Source organism: Bombyx mandarina, chromosome 20, assembly GCF_030267445.1.
Source record: "Bombyx mandarina strain Sakado chromosome 20, ASM3026744v2".
Lineage (NCBI taxonomy): Eukaryota > Metazoa > Arthropoda > Insecta > Lepidoptera > Bombycidae > Bombyx > Bombyx mandarina.
In genome coordinates, this window is record NC_143226.1 from 7,666,955 (window position 1) to 7,690,541 (window position 23,587).

The following is a 23,587-nucleotide window of genomic DNA, read 5'->3' on the forward strand; positions in this document are numbered from 1 at the left end:
GGATGGTCGATAGTCCCGCTCTCGCGGATCGCTTGGTACCTCTGGGTCTACGGAGGTACCTATACCTATAGAGAGTTTTATACCTTATATTTTTTTATAGTTTTATACTTTATTTTATATATATTTTATAGTATGTTCCATGAATGCTCTGAGGAATTATTCGAGATGGTCCCCTCTTCTCTTTTTTATCATCGCACCTCCCGCCATCGGAGCAGAGTTCATTCATATAATCTGGAACCGCTGCGTTCATCGACAGTACGTTTCCAAAGATCTTTTTTGCCACGTACCATCCGGCTTTGGAATGAACTCCCCTCCACGATGTTTTCCGAGCGCTATGACATGTCCTTCTTCAAATGAGGCTTGCGGGGGGTACTTAATGGTAGGCAGCAGCTTGGCCCTGCCCCTGGTATTGCTGACGTCCGTGAGCGACGGTGACCACTTTCCATCAGATGTGCCGTATGCTTTTCTGCCTGCAAAGGCAATAAAAAAAAAGACCGCTATGCGAGTTGACTAGGTGGCAGCGAACCTTGATCCCGCAATACCTTTCAGGAGTGGAGCCGCCAGAAAATAATGATATCAAGAGAACTGCAAACGAGATCATGACGGCGGCCGTCCGGCAGACTGAAGAGCGAGTGGCCGAGGTTCGGAGACGGGCTGAAGATGCTGTCAATCAGGTACGTCATCAAACCATCGTTATTACCACTTTTAGTAACAGTATGTAGATATCTCACTCGAAAACTAAAGACTAGCCCACAGAGCTGTACGTAGCTGTGATAATGTTAAAAACCTGTTTTTTTTTTTTTTTGCTTAGATGGGTGGACTATCTCACAGCCCACCTGGTGTTAAGTGATTACCGGAGCTCATAGACATCTAAAACGTAAATGCGTCACCCACCTTGAGATAAGTACTAAGGTCTCAGTATAGTTACAACTACTGCCCCACCCTTCAAACCGAAACGCATTACTGCTTCACGGCAGAAATAGGCAGGATGGCGGTACCTACTCGTGCGGACTCACAAGACGTCCTACCACCAATAAAAAATGAAAGGTCACATGATGGGGAGCTCTGGGCCCCAAGCCCTAACCTGTGTATTGCACACTGTCCAGGTAAAACGGCAGGCCCTGATAGAGCTGCAGAGAGCCGTGGGTGCGGCGGAGAGCAAGGCGCTCGAGCTGGTGGCGCCGGCCGCCCCTCCCGCCGCGCCCGCCGTCCCGCCCGCGCATCCCGCACACCCCGCACCGCCGCTCAGCCCCACTCCGGCGCCACACCATACGGTGAGGATATCAGTACACTACCGGCATCACAATTCCCGTGACATACAGTATAGGTTCTGCTCGTACAGACATGCATGTCGCCGAACAGGATCGGAGATTATTAGGACTGTTGGAAAGGATGATCCCGTTCTCATGCGTCGTTTAGAACCCCTGGCTCTGCGGAAGAACTTCGGTTTTCTCCTGTGTTCTGTACCGTATGTTCCACGGGTAGTGCTCCGAGAAATTGTTCGAATTGATCTCTTCAACTCTTTCCCGGTCATCGTCCTCGTCGAACCCGTCGCTTGCGACGAAGGGCTCGGCGAGTAAAGATTCTGCTAAGCACTGCTCTTGCTAGGGTTCGTGTTAGCAACATCGTCAGGTTTCAGCCCCGTGAGCTCACCTACTAGTTAAGGTTACGCTGATATGGTCCGTGGCAGAAGCCACTGGAACACAGTTATTTTCCAGGGCGTTACCAGAGACCTTTGTGCCACGTACCATCCGGCTCTGGAATAAACTCCCCTCCAGGCCTTACTTGGTGTAAGAAAAAAGATGCAACGTCGATTATCGATTATTGTACATAGAATTTTAATTAGAAATTAGAAACTTAATAGATTGTTGATTATGAATTCAACAATGTCGTCTTTCTCAATACCTGCAAAATCTATTTAGGTAATCTAAGTATGGCTACGTTAATTGTTGCAACAAGGAGAAATTCCGTCATCAAGAATGACACCGCTCACGTATCGAGACCGTCAATTGATCGTGCAACACTAGAGCAGTCGGCCTCCTCATCCAGACTTCTGCTTCTACCCTTTTCAATAGAAAATTAGAACAGTCGCTGTTCCATAAAATCCTAATAAAATTATCGAAGCAAATTTCAATACCACGCAATCGTCTATCACCCTAAGACCTTATAACGTCCTCTTTTCAAATTGGTAATTCGTTCCAGTGCTGCTGGAACTGCGGCCGGAAGGCTCAAGAGACGTGCTCTGGATGTAACTCGGCGCGGTACTGCGGCTCCTTCTGTCAGCACAAGGACTGGGAGAACCATCACCAGGTAACGTGACGCGAGTGGAGATGTCTGTCACATCCTGGTTGGGGAATGTCGCAGTACCGGTTTCGTTATAACTGTCCTACTTAGGTACAATTAAAGCTTTCTCGGTCTAGTAGCTTAATAGCCCATCTTTATATCATCAAAGAACTAAGTTAACCCCTAGACATATCAGCACGAACCCGTTACCATTTCGTCAGTCAGCGGCCAAGATAAACTTTCTTATAATCCTTTACAATGGTAGCCGCTCGGTGGAAAATCTTCCATTTATGCTTTTCCCAAACCAAATGCTGGTTAAATATTGGAATCATCCCAATTTAAAAGTCAGTAGTAATTTCTGTCATGCCATATCAACTTTCCATTCGCAGGTGTGCAGCGGTCGTGACCAGAAGCCAACGGCTCTGATTCGAACCTCTCCCCCGACCACGCAACCCAGCCTCAAGCCGCGATCGACCACCCCGATAGCGGCCGCCGCCCAGCCCGACAGCCGCCTGTCCCTGAGCACGCTGGGCACGGCCGAGCGCCTGCTGACGGCGGAGCGCCCGCTGGCGACCGGCGCCGACCGCCTGGCGCTGGCGACTCTCTCAGCGGCCCAGAGTGCCGGCGGCGTCGGTACCAAGAAATGACGCACCAGCAAGGATGTCACCGCCAAATGTTCTAAAAGAATCAGAAGATGAACCTTGTAACCAACAAAACTTTGAAGTTTCTTTGAAACGTCGAGAATAATTAAAAAAATCTTAATAGTGTAAAGTATGTTTGGTTGATCACGATCACTAGCGTTTAGCGAAAATTGTTTAAGCTCTACAAAAGCACCACACAGCGGAAAGGTAATCTGCCTAGAAGCAATTAACATTAAAAAATTAAAGCATCTCCCTAGCCGGCGCCACTCAATCCGTATTTGACTACCCAAGTTTTGTAAACTGCATTTTTCAAAGTTTTCACACATGGCCCCTGTGCTCGAGCAATGAATGATATCACTCCACCACCTCGCCTCCGAAGCTCCATAAAGCTGTATGTTTTAATTTAGGATATAACCTCACACCAAGCAATCCGGCAGAGGTGTGCTCGCACAAAATCATTAACCATTTGCGTATGCCAAGCATAGGTAGCCAGGTCCGCGTTGTAATGACATTAATTCACTAATGTCAACTGTCAAATGATATCACTGATGTTCGCAATCAGCAACCTTGTGAGATGCAATAAGTTTTAATTTGTAAACTAATTTTAAAAGCTACTTCTGCTGATTCTTCTTCGACTGATGGTCGGCTTCCATGGGTTCCTACACAACGATACTACGGGTGCTTCTTAAACGAAAAATGACAGGCCATCTGTAACTGTCAATGTACCTACTATTGTTCAGTGTTTTTATTTCTATTGTTGATGTTCATAACAAATAATGCATTACGGGAGCTCACAGTTGGCAATCTGTTAGCACTCTTTTGACATTAATATTATCATTAGGTAAGTATGCTTGCATAAGGCATGTGACACAAGTCCAAAAAAAAACTTAAGTCAAATTAATTTAAAAATAAATTTTATTACTATAGCATAATGTATGATTTCCATACGATCTTCAGGCATAAATATAAAGGAGCATTAGAAAGTATTGATATAAAAAATGAAGCAAAATTTTTTTTCTGTAATTTTAAGCAAAAGGTTTAGGGATTTCTACCAAAGATATTTAGTTTTTAAAAAAATTCAAAGATTTATTTTTGTTTTAGTTTTATTCTGTTTTGTAAATAAAGCGTAGTGCCATAAGTTTATATTAGAATACCGACTGTCATTAAATATTGAAGTAAGTAATTACAAAAAGTATGTCAAATAATTGTTGAAATAATTGTAATTTTACTTATACTTTTATTTAGTTTTAACACAAAAAAATCAAATAAATTTGTATTAATATCATAAAATAATATATAATCATTAAATTATATTAAAACAACTTATACTGTGGCTGTAAAATCACTAGTCCCCTGGTCAGACTTTTTAAGTCATCCGTCACTTTTGTTAGTTCTTTAAATGTCAATTCCCATTTCACGAAAGATCAATCACAATTAATCACATCTTAAAATTCATTTTATGATTTTAAAACAAAGAAAACCGTGGGAATGATAGGGTAGAAGCTATCAAACATCACAGATACAATTTCTTTTTGTCTCTAAATTGTTTTAAATATTACCCTATCACCGTATCCTCCCTATTTAGAACTAGCTTCAATAGACCTATGACTTATTGATACTTTATTGAACTGGATATTTATTTGTCAAATGTGTAAATATCGATTTTCAAATGATTAAACTTTCGACTGGATGTGTCAAGTCGTTGAGTTTCTTTTAATCTTATGGTATTAATGTTTCGTTATAAAATACACATTACTTGTAAGAGACAATTGCACTAGTAATGTATAATTATAATAAATGTATTATTGGTGTTTATTTCTCAGCACTCACGGCCTCATGATTATGTCTACATGACCCGAGTACATTGTCGATGTGGTAGTGAGTCATAATTCTGTATTCACACAGGATGAGTGGTCATCGCACGTTTTCCGATATTCCGTGTTGAAAGAAAGATGGTAGGTAACTAAATGACAAAATCAGAATACTATCGTCATTGATTAACGCGTGCCATAGACTAATTAAAACGCTCTTTACTTTCATTTCACCGTTTCCAATCTAACGCTTTGATTACGAAAAGAAGAATCAAAATTATTGCATTCAATACTTTTTTTTTTCCAATAACCGGCATAGTGACGTCTGATTTATACAAACAGCCCGATAAATAATACATTTATTGTAAGAAACACCAAATACTGGTAATTGTAATTATTTCCTCAGCCGTAATGAAGTGCAATATTAACATTAAAAGATTTGTAAAAACATAAATTAAAAATATTCGAATTTAGTAATTTGTAAGAATGTTGTATGGCGCAACTAGCCGCCGCGCTCTTTGTCTGCAATTTACATTATCTATGAACGAATTTTAGGCGCCAAAACTTTATTTATTTTTTAATCAAATTTTATTTCTTGATTGATTGTTAATCATCGCTCATCTCTAGTCTATTGTTTTAACTATAATGAAAATCTTTTGCTACACTTTTCATCGATATAATTTTCAATCTACTTTAAGAGAGTAAAAATGTCTAGATTGTGTCGTTGCAAATAAAAACGTTTTGTGACAAGGGCGGTTAGTGTGCGTGCATTTGTAATGCGATTTCAACGTCAAATAAAAAGTTTTGTTTGAAAATGTCGTTTTCTTTCACGTTTTAAAATTCACCTAACGTAAAACAAATAAAATCTCAAAATTAAAACAAAAACTATATGTACGGTTTAAAAAAATATGATCTCCATATTTACCTCGGTGTATGTACCTAACTATTTCTAGCTCAAACCGTATTTGTTTCTTTCAATCGTGTGTGAACTTTGATGTTGTCTGTCAATGTGGGAATGAGTTAATCGCTCCGGGCATTTCAATATTGTAATAATTGTTATGTTATAATTACTTATGGTAAAATGAATATTTAAAATAATCTAATATTAAAAAAAAAAATACTTAAAAAAAAAAAAAAAGACATGCCCGCTGAGTTTCTTGCCAATTCTTCTCAGGACGGAGGCTAATTCTTGTGAATTGGCGGTAGTTCTTTTGACGTTCAACAAGTATGTACTTTCATTTATCTTGAATAAAACTTTTTTGATTTGATTTGAATGCAGAACACAAAGTGACGAAAAATGTTATTGATGAATATTGAATTGAAATATGATCTGTGTACTTAGTGCGAGTTTTTTAACGTTCTCGATAGCGTAAAAGTCAACACAAAGTATGCAGTTGGAACAGCGCCCCTAGCGGCAATCGTAGATAAACTTTCCAACTGATCTAGGTCATACTTGATATACCCAGGGCCCTGAAAGTGCGATACTTAACACAAATATTTTTTGTATGGGAACTAGCGACTTCTTGTAGCGAATGCCCCTAAACTTATATTTTAAACACAGGAAAAAAAATCATACAAGTCTTTATTTGTTATAGACAAATTAATTAAATTTTATCAATTTTTGGTTTCTGAAAATTTACAAAATCCGTCATTAAAAATAAAATATAGGATAGGTGATATGTTACCGCTATCTACAGGAGCAATGAGAAACTAATCGAAGCGATGCCATCTAGTGGCCGACTCCCGTAAACATTTTTGTTGAGTGCTCTAGTTGCTTATTTATAACAAATTTATGTGTATTTTCTATGATATACCTACCTCTATGAATGGCTGGACAGATTAATGTAACCGCTATAGAATCCGCCTTCAAACTACACATATTATATACTTTTATAAGTAGCCTTCACGTTAGCGGGAGATAGGAACATCTTCTTAGTTTAAGTTTTAGTCATTTTATACAGGGTGTGCCGCAAAGAGTACATGATGCCGAAAACTGTAGTGTGTGTAGTGTTCTATTAGAATAGTTGATTCTAAAAAAAAAACAACAATATTGTTCCCAAGTAAATAGTTTCGGAATAATGAGTTCTTTAACAAAACGAACAAACTGTTCTCCTGTCAACCCTTGAATTATATTTTACGCAAAGTACCGAAATATTATTCTTGGTTAAAAATAAGGCCAAATTGTTATGCGGCCCTATTTTTTTGGCCGCAGTCTCTCAAGGCTCCGCTCTTTTTCCGCTACTTTACTTCCTATATATTAACGATAACGCTGATGATATCGTTCTCTTCGCTGAAACAAACGAAAAACTCGAAAAAATGATAAATATTTTAAGCGAGGAAAGCGAAAAAGTCGGTCTCAAAATGAACCAAGACAAAACCAAAGTAATGACAAACAGTAGTACTGATAGAATGAGCTTGTATGGCAAACCGTTAGAGTACGTAAACAGCTATATATATCTCGGAAAATTAATTTCATTTAAAGACAACAACGATGAAGAAGAAGTCGAACGCCGAATCAATATAACTTGGAGAAAATTCTGGAGCTTGAAGGAAATTCTAAAAGGGTCCTTCCCTCTTCACCTGAAAAAGACTGTGATGGATACCTGTATTCTTCCGACTCTCTTATATGGGTGCCAAACATGGACTTACAACACAAAAATAAAAACAAAATTAGCGACCTGTCAGAAAGCGATGGAAAGAAGTATATTGAATATAAGAAAAATACAAAGGATAAGAAGCGAATACATTAGAGAAAAAACAAAGCTGATAGATGCTCTCAGGTACGCTCTGACACAAAAGTGGCGCTGGGCAGGACATCTTGCGAGATATACGGATAAAAGATGGACATTAGAAATTACAACATGGGAAGGACCAGCGGGCAAAAGAAGAAGAGGACGACCAAGAAGCAGATGGATCGACGAAATAATAGCAGCAACTGGAAAATAATGGAGAAACAAAGCCAAGGATAGGGAAGAGTGGAGCAAGCTGGACGAGGCCTATACCCGAATGGGGTTCCAAGCACAAGTTTATATTTAATTTTGTAATTTTTATTTGATAAGGTGTTTTTTTTCTTTTTTTCTTTTTTTCTATTTGTGTTTTGGAAATAAAATGGGCTTATTATTATTATTATTATTATTATTATATTAACGACATACCCCGGTCACTGGCGACCCAGCTAACTCTTTTCCAGAAGTGGCGCATCGATATCAACCCCACGAAAAGATTGAAGTACTCCTCAAAAGGGGTCGCCCTGCCGACACTGCTGCTAGTATCTCGTTACGAATTAGGAGCGGTAACTCCATTCCCGCCATCAAAATTTTTGGTCAGTCCATGCCGTGGGCTTCGAAGACCAAGTACCTAGGCATCACCCTCGACAGAGGGATGATATTCGGTCCCCACATTAAGTCAATACACGACCGAGCCGGGTTCCGAGAAGTTATGTTCAGCGGTTTTGTTTTATTTTCCCACATTTGTGCACTTTCACAGATACGAAACAGTTAATAAACCACCATTATTACACATTTAAACCTGAAGAACATTAAAAAGACAAAATAAAACAAATCACACAACTTCAGGTTGGCAGCGGTAGGCAGCGGCTTGGTTCTGCCCCTGGCATTGTTGAAGTCCATGGGCGACGGTAACCATCATCAGGTGGGCCGTATGGTCGTCTGCCTACAAGGGCAATAAAAAATAAATAAATATAACTTCTCTCCTCGCGTTCCCGCCAAAATGTCCGGTATTAATATCATGATGTATTTTGTTTCTAAAATGAGAGTATTGGTAATTTAATATGATTTTACCTATGAAAGTTTACTTGCTCAATAATTCTACGACATCTAGCATGTTCCACGGGAGATTTAATATAAATTTAACAAAACCTCGAACATTGATCGGTGGCGGAGTTGCCACGGGAGTGTCTCGCCGACACTCGAGTGCTTGTGACCGCGCCAGTGCTACTGACAGCGCTGCGTACACCACAAACAGCTGACGAGAACGGGACATTCCATTTTGTTAATATGCTTTTATTAACATGAGACGTATACAGTATGTTAGTATGTAACGGAATCTTTGAACATGATTTTGACCCCCTTCAAAACGTCGGATTAACTCGAAATTTGGTATATTTATTAAGGACCGATGACAATTCAATATTAAACAAATATATATTGAAAAAATTGAAATTAAACTAAAAAATTAAAATTAAATAATAGTTTAAAAAAACTAAAAAAATACGCTTTTATAGAAAATCCAACTAGAAAATAGAAAATTTATTTTAATAAATTTGAATTAAAAATAGTGTAAGAAAAAATTATTCTATTGTAAAAAAGCATGGGGTGCTTTTCAGGATATTATCAAAATAACCCTTCTACAATATCTGTTCATACAATATTTATAACTACTGATACCATGCACCCCCCGCTTTTTTTACAATAAAATCATTTTTTCTTACACTATTTTTAATTCTGCCACCGGAGTGGAGTTCCTTTATACCTACTATTTAGAAAGAGTGGAACTTCGAAATGATCCCTTCATGTATTTTTACCATCGCACCTCTCCCCACCGGAAAATAATTAATGCCCAGTTTCCAGAGATCTTTTTCGCTACGTAGAAAGAGAGAGAGAAGACATTGCACACCAAAACACAATTAACATTAGAAAGCAGTCAACAAGCAGATACAATTGTACAATAGGCGATTTTTTCGCTAAAAGCCAGACAACCGTTTAATTTCCAAAAAATCAGAAAAAGGTGTAGGTACTATTAACAATACATTATTAAAGAAATACATACATACAATAAATCGATATATACCGTTAAATATAATATGAAATCACTATATGATTTATATTCCAGTTTATTGTTACGCCGGTAAGAGTAACGCCATCTATCGCCGAATAGCCGAACGAATATCGAAGTATCTAGTAGCACCTAGAACTCTCCGAGAAGTACAACGTTATCTGTTGTCGGATAGAAGCAGCAGTGAGAAGTGCTCCAACTTTAAATTGCTTTAAACAGAAAGAGTTTAGAAGTCGTCGTGGCCTAACGGATAAGACGTCCGATGTATTCGTGTTGAGCGATGCACCGGGTGTTCGAATCTCAGGCAGGTGCAAATTGTTCTAATGAAATACGTACTCAAAAAATGTTCACGATTGACTTCCACGGTGAAGAAATAACATCGTGTTATAAAAACCAAACCCGAAAAATTATAATTTGTAATTGCATAATTACTAGACGTTGGGTAGGTACCATCGCCCTGCCTATTTCTGCCGTGTAGCAGTAATGCGTTTCAGTTTGAAGGGCGGGATAGCAGTTGTAACTATAGTTATACTGAGACCTTAAAACTCATATCTCTAGGTGGGTGGCCGCATTTACGTTGTAGATGTCTATGGGCTCCAGTAACCACTTAATACCAGGTGGGCTGTGAGCCCGTCCACACATCTAAGCATTTTTTTTTTAAATTGATAATATTACAATTATTTTAATTCTAGAGCATCTAATGACTAAAATCATGGACAACGTGCCTTTTGAAATCAATTTCGATCGTGTCATAGACTAAAGACACTCAGAGCTGTCACACGCGGCCCGTCACTTACCACCGGACGGCTTAATTGCACGTCCACCGTTCGTGCGACTTAATGGGAATCTCAACTATTTATCCAGTCCTAAACTTCAATCAAAATAAAGGAAATTGATGTGAGGAAATGACGTTCACGGTGAAGGAATAACATCGTGTAATAAAAATAAAATCCGCAAAATTATAATTTGCGTAATTACTGGTGGTAGGACCTCTTGTGAGTCCGCGCGGGTTGGTACCATCAACCTGCTTATTTCTGCCGTGAAGCAGTAATGCGTTTCGGTTTGAAGGGTGGGGCAGCCGTTGTACCTATACTTGAGACCTTAGAACTTATATCTCAAGGTGGGTGGCGCATTTACGTTGTAGATGTCTATGGGCTCCATTAACCACTTAACACCAGGTGGACTGTGAGCTCGTCCACCCATCTGTGCAATAAAAAAAAGAGAAATTTTAAATTTAACTGGGTCTTGCATTTTACACTTCGCCATGACGTCTTTTAGATTGTTATATTAATTAGCCTTTAGCTAAATAGCTTAACGGAATTAATAACTGTATTTGTCAAATTAGGCCCAGAGTCACACGCTTTTATTTCGTCATCAAAGTTTTTAAAGCATCAAACGCTTTTGAAGCTTATTAAATAAAAGCACGCTTTACACAGCCGAACTGAATATTGAAGCTAAATCGTCTCCAATCCATTTCAAAAGCAGAAGCAATACAGTTCAGATCATTGAGCCAAAACCATAAAATTATCGCATACTGGATACGTGTGCAAATTGTGAATTTGATCAAACATTTTGCAATGAGTGAATATTACATTGAAAGATCTTGTTACATAGTTAAATATAACTAGTCAGGTCATAAGTATTGTCACATAGTAAAAACTTTTCTTTTAGAATGCTGGCCACAAAAAAGCTAATTGAATTCGAATTTCGAATTGTTCATGAAAATAAAAATGTATACTTTTAGAATTTTACTCATTTTTAAATATGGAGTGGACGCTTAAAGAAGACCGTGTTGCAGTTATTGCGTTGCATCGTTGCGGTTACGCGCCAATTCAAATTTTTTACATACTGAAAATTTGTAATATAACCAAAAGATTCGTTTATCGTACCATCAAACGATACAATGAAGACTCTAGTGTAGATGACAGGTCAAGAAGTGGTCGCCCTCGGTCTGTTAGGACTCCAGCAGTGATAAAAGCTGTGAAGGCGCGAATTCAAAGAAATTCCAAACGTAAGCAGAAACTGTTGGCCCTTCAGATGGGGTTAAGCAGAACCACGGTGAAAAGGGTGTTAAATGAAGACTTAGGGCTTCGGGCATATCGAAGAAAAACAGGACATCGTTTGAATGCTCTTCTAATGGACCTGAGACTGAAGAGACGCCGCGCTTTGTTGTGAAACCTGTTTCTCATACCATGTTCAATAACAGGTACTGGGTATTCCAACAAGATTCGGCGCCAGCTCATAGAGCGAAGAGCACACAAGACTGGCTGGTGGAGCGTGAAATCGACTTCATCCGGCACGAAGACTGGCCCTCCTCCAGTCCAGATTTGAATCCGTTAGGTTACAAGATATGGCAACACTTGGAGGAAAAGGCGTGCTCAAAGCCTCATCCCAATTTGGAGTCACTCAAGACATCCTTGATTAAGGCAGCCGCCGATATTGACATGGACCTCGTTCGTGCTGCGATAGACGACTGGCCGCGCAGATTGAAGGCCTGTATTCAAAATCACGGAGGTCATTTTGAATAAACTTTAGTGTCATAAGAATCTATGTTTTGTTAAGTTCATTTTGGTATATGAATGGTTACATAATGAATAAACTTGTTTCAATTATTTTACATTAAACATGTGACAGAATTTATGACCTGACTAAGTACATACACAGGACGAGCTAATAAAAATTATTAATTATCGATTTTTTACACGCTTTATATTAGCTTCACTTGTATGTCATTGTATAATAAATAAATAAATAAATATTTTTACTAACAATCACGCCACGTTAACTGGTCCCGTGATAAGTTCGTGTAGTACTTGTGTTACAGGTACCAGATAACGGATATAAATGTAAGATTTTTATTATACACATACATATACTTAATATACATCCATAACCCTGGAAAAGACATTTACATTCATCATACAAATATCTTCCCTTGGCGGGATTCGAACCCGCGACCCCCTTGTGTAGTGACCATGTCACTTACCACTACACCAGACCGCCGTATGTTTTGTAACTGACTCCTTTAGACGCGATTTTGACCGACTTTAAACGGCCAGATTTCATTCAAACTTTGTAGATTTATCGAGGACCGATGACAATTCAATATTAAAAAAAAATTGAAAAAATTGAAATTCGACTAAAAAATGAAAAATAAATAATAGTTTAAAAACACTTTTTTTTTTAATAAATACTAGTTTAAAAAAAAGAATTTTATATAAAGCGTGTTTTTTGGTTTTTTTATACTATTATTTATTTATTGCTGTTGATGTCTCTACGAGACGAGTACATAATATAATCACGAACGTCCGTGGAATGTATTCTAAGTCGACACGGCTGGGCACCACTATCCTACGTATTTCCGCAGTCTTTACTGAATGAGTGATTGCTTTCAATCACTTGCTAAAAGTTAACTCAAATTTGTATGGAGTTGGAACGTTTGCCAACGTTTGCCGTTAGGGGCGCTGTTCCATCTGCAAATATAAGTTAACTTTTACGCTATCGAAAACGTTAAAAATCTCGCACTAAGCATACAAACGGACCGTGAGCTCGTTTACACATTACGCAGCAAACCAGAAATCGCTAATGTCCCTTTTCGTATTGAATCCCATAATCGCCGGATCGGATGGCGCTTTTCTAGACACTAAGCAGTCAAAAAAAAAACAAATTACCATAAACTCAGTAATTCAAAGTCTCTTTAAAAAAATCTAAGCTATAACAGCTTTGCCTTCCAATGCGAGATCTTAATACTGCGTAATATCACAGTGATCTCATAAAATGTAACATCTGCAAAACATGCTCAGTAAAAACAACCCTGAAATTCACCTCAAATTGTCCAAAAGCAAACCTCAAAGAAAACTGTATCTTTTAAGATCAGTACGAGGCCTAAAGGCATATCAGTACACACAAAGCAAATCTTGACATCACTTTGTTTCGTTACAATCTGTACTGTCTGACAGCTTGAGTTGAGTCTGTAGTGTCAGATGGCGGTTGGCCCGCGGACATCAGGGCGACGTTAAAGCCGTATGTCAAAAACGTCAGAATGCTTTTGATGGTGAACCGTTTAAATATAACGAAATGTTTACAAAGATAGGGAAATGAAAATACGTTTCGAAATCTATATTAGACTAGCTGAGTCCCGCGATGTTTCACGCGGTTATTGTCGTACCCCGGGTGACGCCGCGGGGCGAAGCCAGTCTAACAAAAAGTTAAGCCTAAGTTACTCCTTATATCATCAGCTACCTATCAGTGAAAGTCTCGTCAAAATCGGTCTAGCCGTTCCAAAGATTAGCCGGAACAAACAAACAGACAGATAGACAGACAAAAATTGTAAAAAATGTTATTTAGGTGTATGTACCGTATATATATTCATATGCATGTAGTAAAAAGCGGTTATTTCAACATTACAAACAGACACTCCAATTTTATTTATATAATATACCTATAGATGTATAGATTAGTCACAATGAGATTGATTTTAAAACAACGCTATAATTATGAAGTCGTTTAGTTCGTTTTACTGGTGGTAGGACCTCTTGGGAGTCCACACGAGTAGGTTCCACCACCCCGCCTATTTCCGCCGTGAAGCAGTAATGCGTTTCGGTTCGAAGGGTGGGGTAGCCGTTGTAACTATACTGAGACCTTAGAACTTATATCTCAAGGTGGGTGGCGCATTTACGTTGTAGATGTCTATGGGTTCCAGTAACCACTTAACATCAGGTGGGCTGTGAGCTCGTCCATCCATCTAAGCAATAAAAAAAAAAAGATCTATAATTTTTTTTCGGGTACGCAGTGGCCGGTATGTACAAGCGATAGTGACCACTCATAATGAGATGAGTAGTATCTTGGATTACTTTCGAAAATAATACCTGATGGGAAAAAACTAAATCGAAGTCGTCATGGCCTAAAGGATAAGACTTCCGGTGCATTCGTGTTGAGCGATGCACCGGTGTTCAAATCCCGCAGGCGGGTACCAATTTTTCTAATGAAATACGTACTCAACAAATGTTCACGATTGACTTCCACGGTGAAGGAGTAACATCGTGTTATAAAAATCAAACCCAAAAAATTATAATTTGCGTCATTACTGGTGGTAGGACCTCTTGTGAGTCTGCGCGGGTAGGTACCACCTTCTAAACTTAATTAGACGCCTTCAGCTCTAACACTAAGTGCAGGCTTAGCGACCCCGGTAACCGTACTCGTCGAACTCGACAAAGAGTTCGCCGTGCAACCTAACCCATGAATCAGCTCGCTGAGTTTCTCGCCGGATCTTCTCAGCGGGTCGCGATTCCGATCCGGTAGTAGATCCATTCGCGAAGCAATTGCTCTTGAGTTGTTAGGTCTCCTTCGGAGGTGCTCGGGCAGCTGTTAGCAAATCCCACCCCTCCTGACTGAGCTGTCCTGGTGAAACTGGAAAGGCCTTCGGGCCACTAGTAAAATTTCAATCTAAAAAAAAAAAAAAAGACAGTACAATCATTTTATTAATGTGGACTAATATCCTGACCAGGATTAATAGCCGCATAAAAACATTTGTTGTATCTATAGTTAGCTTTGCTATGAAACTGTTTTTTGTATTCAACATTTTCAGTTTTTATTTATTGCTTAGACAGATGAACGAGCACTTTTCCCGCGTGGTGTCCAGTGATCACGGGAGTCCATAGACTTCACTACTTGAATGCATCTCTGTTACGCCGGTAAGAGAGCCATCTGTCATCAAATAGCAGAAACGAATACCAAAAGAACTAGTAATATCGAGAACGCTCGAAAAGTGTAACGCCATCTATTATCAAATAGTGGAAACACATATCGCAACAACTTGACCTAACGGGAATGTTCTAGATAATTGTAGATTTGTCGTGTTAACTATAAATGCGTTGCAGATATGACACGAAGGCGGTTAGTACTTAAAGCGAAACAGTGAAGCGAAAGCAGCATTACATTATTGCCGCAATTGGCCACCGCCTCAGAGGGCAAGGCCACGATCCTCGGTCTGGGTCGTACCTGGTTCAGAGATTATCCATTGCCATACAGCGTGGCAATGCTGCTAGCGTAATGGGTACTTTCGGGCCGGGTGCGATCCAGAGTGGCTGTTTGACTAGCCGATGCCTATGCGCGCATTGCTGTTAGCGTGGACCTTTATGTAACTTATGACGACGCTTGCAGCTGAAAGTAAGTATTGTACTTTTTGACGAAGCATGTTGCTGATAACTTTATTTCTGTAATCTGACGAAGCATGTTGCGGATAATAACATGTACTTTTAAGCGAAAGAAATGAATTGAGAATGTGTTCCTTAAGTGTTCTAAGTGTTTAATGGAGTTTTCATTTATACCGGTGTACAGGTTTTCTTTATCCCGAATCCTGTGCGTAACAACCCTTCAAACCCAATAACAAGGATAAGGAATATACAGGGTGGTGCACACAACTTATGCATACATATTGTAGAGCGGTAATCGCCATTGGTGAAATAGTCAGATATTCTTAAAACTACTTAACTGATTTACAACATTAATATTATTAGCACTGTATGCTAGGTCAATGACCTTGTAAAATGCATAAAAGCTCCATGTGTGACACGCTTGTAGGTACAATAACCTTTTTTATGGGTAAATTTGTAAAATAACGGTTTCGCGTCACTCATCATGTATGCACAGAGGTAATAACCCTGCGGATCATCTGTGGACCTTGTTATGCAGTAACGAACCAACAATCTCCCAACCAAACTTCATTCATGAATAGACCAGCTCACGCCAGGATAATAGACATGGAGAATAAAAAGTCTAAATAAAATAATGAAGCTGTTAACAAATACTACCGATGTTAACCTCAAAAATTGTAACTTTAAGTCGAGATTAAATTATAAAGCTTGTTTTAATTATCAATAGTGATCACGCTTATGATACCGTTAGGTTATGTACATTCGATCCGGTAGCAAATTCATTCGCGAAGCAAGTGCTCTTGATGTTGTGAGGTCTCCTTCGGAAGCGCTCGGGCAGCTGTTAGATAATCCTACTCCTAGCTGAGTCCATGGTCGCCCATCTGTCCTGATGAAACTAAAAATACCTTCGGGCCAGCAGTAATCCTTCAACCATAAAAATAAGGTTATGTACTGTTTTCTAATGTTAATTGTGTTTTGGTGTGCAATAAAGTATTTTCTCCCTCTCTATGTACTATAGATAAATTACAGAGTATATATACACCATCGACGTAGATGCAAGATTTAAAAATAAAGTACATTTTAATTGAAGGACCTATAGGTATACGACACATAATAATATAGTAATGCGATGGGCGAATAAAAAAAAATTAAACGGGAAAAAAAGCCTGAATTAATGAAATACAATAGGATTAATGCATAACAGTTACCATTTATATGAATCAGTCGAGAACAGAACGTGATTCACACTATCTAAGGTCAAATAAAACTGCGGAGTTTGACACGACTTACGCATGTTTGTATTGAACATCTGTTCGTCACAGAACTATTGATCGCGACGCAGAAATTATTATATACAACTCTTAATCACATTTCTTTCAACTTTATAGTTAGTTGCAGCAACCTCTGAGTCCAAGGTTCTCTCCGAAGTCCCTACTTTGGTTATATCTGTGGTATATGCTGCATTCTCAACGGAAATGCTCTTTTTTGAGATAACAAGGCCTTTGATTGAACGATATTACTTTAAGGCCGAAATAGATAGAGTGTAGGTATCTACCCTTCTTCTTTAACCCGAGTCCACCCAATGCTGATTGTAGGTCTTTTCGAATGCACCCCATATCTACCCTGCCGAATAACAATGTCAGGGCTCCATCAGATGATCCTTATCTACTAATCTAAATTAATTAGAAAATTCTTCTTCTACATCGTTCCCTCATTGCTGAAGATCGTGACCACATGTGACGTTCTTCCACAGTGTTCGGTCATGGGTGGCATGGAACGCATGGTACAGACTACCGCCAACCGCTTCCTTTACCAGATCTGACCATCTAGCTGGTGTTCTGCCCACGGCACCCTTGCTCTCTATGCGTCCCAAATTATGAGCTTCTCCAATTCATGTCTGGGAGACCAAGTGCTTCTCCTACTAGATCTGACCATCTGGCTGATGTTCTGCTCACAACACGCTTGCCCTCTATACGAACCGCAATTATGAGCTTCTTTAATTCATGTCTGGGAGACCGCGTCATGTGTCCGAAGAAGCTAAAGACACGCTCAAGACAAGCTCATAACACGTTCCCGGCAGATGGCAGAGAGCCTTTTTCCGATGTTACTTCCCTTAGAATAAGGATAATAAGAAAATAAGGCTAAATTTACTTTTGACAAGGACATGTAGGTATTCCTTCCCATCATTGTCAACGATTACTGATTTTAAAAACCGCCATGAAACCTGATCGGATAAGCATTCAAAATTTGAAAGAAAAACTTGTTGACACATGAGCGCGCTTTCTCAAATAACTGTTATGAATCAACCCACTTTAAATCGTAAGTATCTATTAGATTCTGTTTCAAATTAATAATTATATGTGTCAATCATATTGATTACACCATTAACCGCTTCGGATATGAAGTAAATAGTGGTATTCTTTAAATGCAACTAATTAGTATGCTTGTCGTAAATTTAAACAAAACATAAACTTAATATTAAAAATGTTCGTGTAATAATAATTATAATTCATAATTGTGTCACAAAAATAAACCTCTGTGCTCAAATCAATTAATTAAACATTAAGACAAATTAATCTGCGGGTGCGTCATGTGAGTGCAAGTATTCAGAAATTATTTTAAAGTTAACGTCCATCAAATTACTAGCGTCGAATACAATGTATTAATTAATATAGCGATAATAAAAAGACGGCGTATTTTTTTATGGGATTATAGATTAAAAATATAAACGGACTCCAATTATTCGGTATGGATAATGCGTCTAAATGCTGCCAGTGGCATTCCGGTTGGCATAAAGTGTAAATTTGTCTTTGTCAGATGACCGTACGGTCGATGTGATGCTATGTGGTCACTGCTCATGCACATCAGCAATGTTAGGAGGCATCGCCAGGCCGCTGCCAGACTACTAGATTTATGATAAAGGTAGGTAAAAAATTATAATTAGTTATCTTTCAAGTTCGTTTACGGACGATAGTTTTACGTGATAACCTCCGTAGCAGAACTACACGAACCGCTAGCTCTGACGTCACGCGATAAGAGAGATAAATGTGTCACAAGTCAACACTTGGACCGATCGTGCCTCTCTATTGTTTGTTCCGCGCTCTCGCTTGCACTCTCAGGCTCGGGCGGAACGTGACACATTTTCGTGGGTACAGCGGTGTTCATTGATTTATAAGACATTATCACGTCAAAACAAATTCTAATTTTGTTTGTCTATTGAGAATTAGGTCAACGTCGCCCAAAACACGTCATTACGGATCTTCCCGATTTATTAACGGTGCTTTTAGGTACCACAAACATCGGTCACCGCCCTCATCGAACCCGTCACTTACGACGAAGGGCTCTTCTCTGGATCTGGTGGTAGTTTCTGCGAAGCACTGCTCTTGCTAGGGCCAGTGTTAGCAACACTCCGATTTGAGCCTCGTGAGCTCACCTACACGTTAGGGCGAACCTGAAATAGTCTCTCAAGACTATCAGCATAGGCAGGGAGGAAAAAAAAAGAGAATTAGTCATCCATCGGATAGTGTATCGAAAATTTACAATAGCTTTAAGTAGGCGTCTTAAATTATTGTTCTAAGATGTTTTAAGAATAAGTAAATAATAACATTCAGTAGTAGTAGCAGTAGCCGCATATTGTCCGACCATGTCTCTTTGCAAAGCTTCTCTAACTTTAGTGATTTAATAAGTGATTTTTTACTGGTGGTAGGACCTCTTGTGAGTCCACACGGGTAGGTACCACCGCCCTGCCCATTTCTGTCGTGAAGCAGTAATGCGTTTCGGTTTGAAGGGTGGGGCAGCCGTTGTAACTATACTTGAGACCTTAGAACTTATATCTCAAGGTGGGTGGCGCATTTACGTTGTAGATGTCTATGGGTTCCAGTAACCACTTAACACCAGGTGGGCTATGAGTTCGTTCATCCATCTAAGCATTAAAAAAAAAATGGACTTTCGATAAGAATGAAGGATCCCACAACTTCTCCGGCTAGACTAGACATAAACAAGCTCGCTAAGTGCCGGTATGTTTTAGTGGACATGACTCAGAATGAGTACGGAACGACCAAACAGCGTTTTGTTTTAATTCAGCAAGGAGAACCAGTTGTGATCAACACTAGGAGCTGCGCGCACGTCTCACTAACAATGAAGTTAATGGTAACGTACCTACCGTGTTTATTAGTCTCTAATAGTTTTTGATTTATTATTAATTGATTCAAATGGTTGGTCACAGACTAAATACCTGCTTGTTATTCACGGTAAAACCGTTATGTTAATGAATGTACACCTTCCACGATGAAGGAACAGGAAAGAATAGCTTTGAGGTTTCGATTTAAAACCGTAAATGCTATGTTTAATACGTAGATAATGAGGTAGTTCGGTACTTTGAAATCTATTTTTTTTGCGGATACCAATGATTTTTGAAGCTTCAAGAAAGTCGACGTTACAGTTCAACTGTCTGGAGTTACTTCTTGTTTCTTTTTCATTTTTGATCCTTTAATTTTACATTAAATCCACTAATCTAGTATTAAATCGAAAAATACATGTTTGTGTCCTTGACCTCTATGTACAGACGTCGTCTGTAACGTTGGGGTAGTTTTCCTACTTCAGAGAAATTATCTGCTACGTACCATAATTGAACGATAGATGGCGCGCAACCTGCCTTCCAATAAGCCCACATATTTATTATATATAACGAAAGTCACAGCACAGCCCAAAATGGCAAAGAGAATGGCTTTTTGAAGACTCTACCACGAGATAATTTATGTAGGTTAATGAATATGTATTGACTAAAACTCTAAGGTACAATTTTTTTCTTAATGTCTTAAAAATTGGATTATTAAAATTAAATATTAGCCTACGCGGTGTGTTTTGCTCATATTTCATATATTTTTTTATTTAATCATACCATAAATCAATTTACACAGCTAAAACGATATGTCGCGCAGACGTAGCGTGCACACAGCATTTTAAATTGCATTCATTTTAATATTAAAAACGTGTGGCACTCTGGGACTGCTGCTGCCGCGGTAAAGCTATTGCATACCATTTTTTATCAACTTATGCAATTATAATTAGACAATAATAATTTAATATTAAAGCAATAATAAAATAAGACCACGCTATGTCTATAAACATTAACACAAATAAAACATGAACTGCCCCCTTCACACTCATAAGCTAGACTGTGCGAGAGAGAGATGGGCAGACTTATCATGATGCGCATGCAGTGCGACGTCACGCCACGCGCTTATTCACAAACACTACATCAGCGCCACGTGTGAATGTGTTGAACGAGAGCTAGATGGTAGGCGGAGTGGGCGGGTGTCAGGTTTTATTTTCGTTACGAAATTTCTTGATTCAGTCGCCGCACTCAAAGCCCGCGACAAAAGCTATGCCATAGCTTAAAACGCAAATTATGATCCATATAGTTCGCTTTCATTAAATCAACAAACAGTTTATAACAAATTTAACGGGTTTGTTATCAGTATTTATTTGTTCTCATATTTTGTCTGAATTTGAATTTCTAACAATGAACTGAATGTGTTGGCGCTCCATGCTTTCTATCCAAAGATGGAGCACTCTATTGAGTTTTATATTTAAATGTTAAATATTTAAAAAAAGTTTTATATATTTTTTATTGCATAGTTGGGTGGACGAGCTCGCAGCCCACCTGGTGTTATGTGGTTACCGGAGCCCATAGACATCTACAACGTAAATGCGCCACCCACCTTGAGATATAAGTTCTAAAATCTCAGTATAGTTACAACGGCTGCCCCGCCCTCCAAACCGAAACGCATTACTGCTTCATCACGGCAGAAATAGGCAGGGCGGCGGTACCTACCCGTACGGACTCACGAGAGGATCTACCACCATCAGGCAGACATCTTGTCCAGTATTATATAGCAGCTGTCCTACCAATCGAAACAATAACTGCACCACGGTAAAAATTCGTGGAACGTGGCACCTACCCGGACGGGCTCAAAGTTCGCCCAACTATATACCAGTAGGTAGTTTAATTTTTTTATCTATCTATTTATTTAACAACGTTTTATCTTTTATTTTTTCTACGGGTAGTCTTCCGCGAACATATGAAATACGTAATTAATTTGAAAAAGTACGAGATGTGTACACGGGCCCAATCGCACGCATCACACTATACCAGAACAACGGGCGTATTATTCTGAGTATTATTATCTGATTCAAATTAAGAACGCCTAGCATCTTACTACAGCGCCATCTATAATTTGAGGCCAACAACTCTCGTTACAGCTGTTCGCCGCTGTCCTCTGCGTGATCCTGTGGCTTGGAGCTTCGGTCCCCATCAACATGGAGCGGAGGCTGGTCAATCGTCCGCCTTGGGACGAGGTGATGGGTCAGTCGCGACCGAAACGTCATCAAATCAATGCACCCGTCAAAGGAAGACAGAGTAAGCATCGATTGTTTTAAAAAAAAAGGATTTATGACCTGGTAGCTAAGACCTTTAGGTCATGTCTTGTTTTAACGTTTTTTTTTTATTGTTTAGATGGGTGAACGAGCTCACAGCCCACCTGGTGTTAAGCGGTTACTGGAGCCCATAAATATCTACAACGTAAATGCCGCCAACCACCTTGAAATATAAGTTCTAAGGTCTCAAGTATAGTTACAACGGCTGCCTCACCCTTCAAACCGAAACGCATTACTGCTTCACGGCAGAAAATAGGCAGGGTGGTGGTACCTACCCGCGCGGACTCAGAAGAGTTCCTACCAACAATAAGCCACCATTAGTACTATCCTCTGTGTTCGTTTTCGGAAGCGGTCTCCTAACACCCTGTATTTCAAATGACAGATCCTCACAGACGCGGCGGTATAGAACATATGTTAAGGAAAGGCGAATATGTGTGCGGCGATAAGATTTGTCGTTTGAAGCCTGGAGAGGAGCCCGCGGGCTGCAACGGCATCTGCCAGTTCCCCATCGACCCAATGCATTACGACGGGCAGCCACAGAGGCGGTTCGGGCAGACAATCAACGCAAAAGAACGGTTTTAATTATATTTATTTTATTCATGTGACAGCCCTGGCATTAGAAACTATTGTATATTAAAAAAAATTGAAAATTTTAATATGTACATATGTATACATTCCTAAGTTTAATACGAGAAAAGGATTTATTTCCCGACTAGCTGATCCGGCAGACTTCGTAGTGCCTAAATTGATAAATAAAAGACCTAAACTTTTGTATAAAATAAACTTAAAACAAACAAAAGGAATCCGTCTGACGGGGGACACATCAAAGGAAAAACAAAATTGTTATTTTTATTTAATTCCGAGCATTTTCATATTTATTAACCTTTTAAACCTTCTCTGGACTTCCATAAATAATTCAAGACCAAAATTAGCCAAATCGGTCCAGCCGTTCTCGAGTTTTAGCGAGACTAACAAACAGCAATTCATTTTTTTATAGATTAGTTAGACGTAAATCTTAAATGATGCAACTCTTGGTTTGCTTTTATTGTTGTTAACGTAAGAGCCAGTGCAGCTCCGATTGACACCATTTATTTAAATGTATATATTTATATATTTAACTTAAATGTATATATTTAAATGTATAAATATAATTAAATTAGAAATTATTTCTTTGCAGTTTTATTTTTATGGATTGAAGTGATTTTTGTTCCCCTCCCCGGACCCCTCACCCCGACCGGGCCCCATCGCCGAGGCTGGAAGTCGGTCAACGTAGAACGCTACCATTTTTTAATGAAAAATTCAGTTTTTAAAACTAATTTACTTAAACTACTTAAAAAAAACTTAAAAAAATATATTTCTAAATTTAAAGTTACGGAAAAGCGCTTTCCATTTTTTTAAAAATTATTTCAGCTCGAAAGGAGGCACACGCCTTGAGGTCCCTAGACATCACGTGTCGCGGCGCAGG

At 39.0% G+C, this 23,587-nt stretch overlaps 2 protein-coding genes across 3 annotated transcripts in view; both read left to right on the top strand.

Moving 5' to 3' along the window:
• Positions 1–3,172, top strand: part of nvy (CBFA2/RUNX1 partner transcriptional co-repressor nervy) — a 90,206-nt gene extending 87,034 nt beyond the window's left edge. For both annotated transcript variants that reach the window (XM_089736046.1, XM_089736047.1), the window contains exons 9-12: positions 550–674; positions 1,107–1,274; positions 2,203–2,310; positions 2,673–3,172. In XM_089736046.1, the coding sequence (XP_089592172.1) occupies positions 550–674; positions 1,107–1,274; positions 2,203–2,310; positions 2,673–2,930 (659 nt within the window). In that variant the 3' untranslated portion in view covers positions 2,931–3,172. The remainder of the gene's footprint in view (positions 1–549; positions 675–1,106; positions 1,275–2,202; positions 2,311–2,672) is intronic.
• A 16,463-nt stretch (positions 3,173–19,635) lies between these two features.
• On the top strand, positions 19,636–22,829 carry LOC114249446 (uncharacterized). Its single transcript, XM_028183031.2, has 3 exons — positions 19,636–19,833; positions 21,949–22,105; positions 22,505–22,829. The coding sequence occupies exons 1-3, from the start codon at positions 19,642–19,644 to the stop codon at positions 22,702–22,704; spliced, it is 549 nt and encodes a 182-aa protein (XP_028038832.2). The 5' UTR covers positions 19,636–19,641; the 3' UTR covers positions 22,705–22,829.
• The last annotated feature ends 758 nt before the right edge of the window (positions 22,830–23,587 follow it).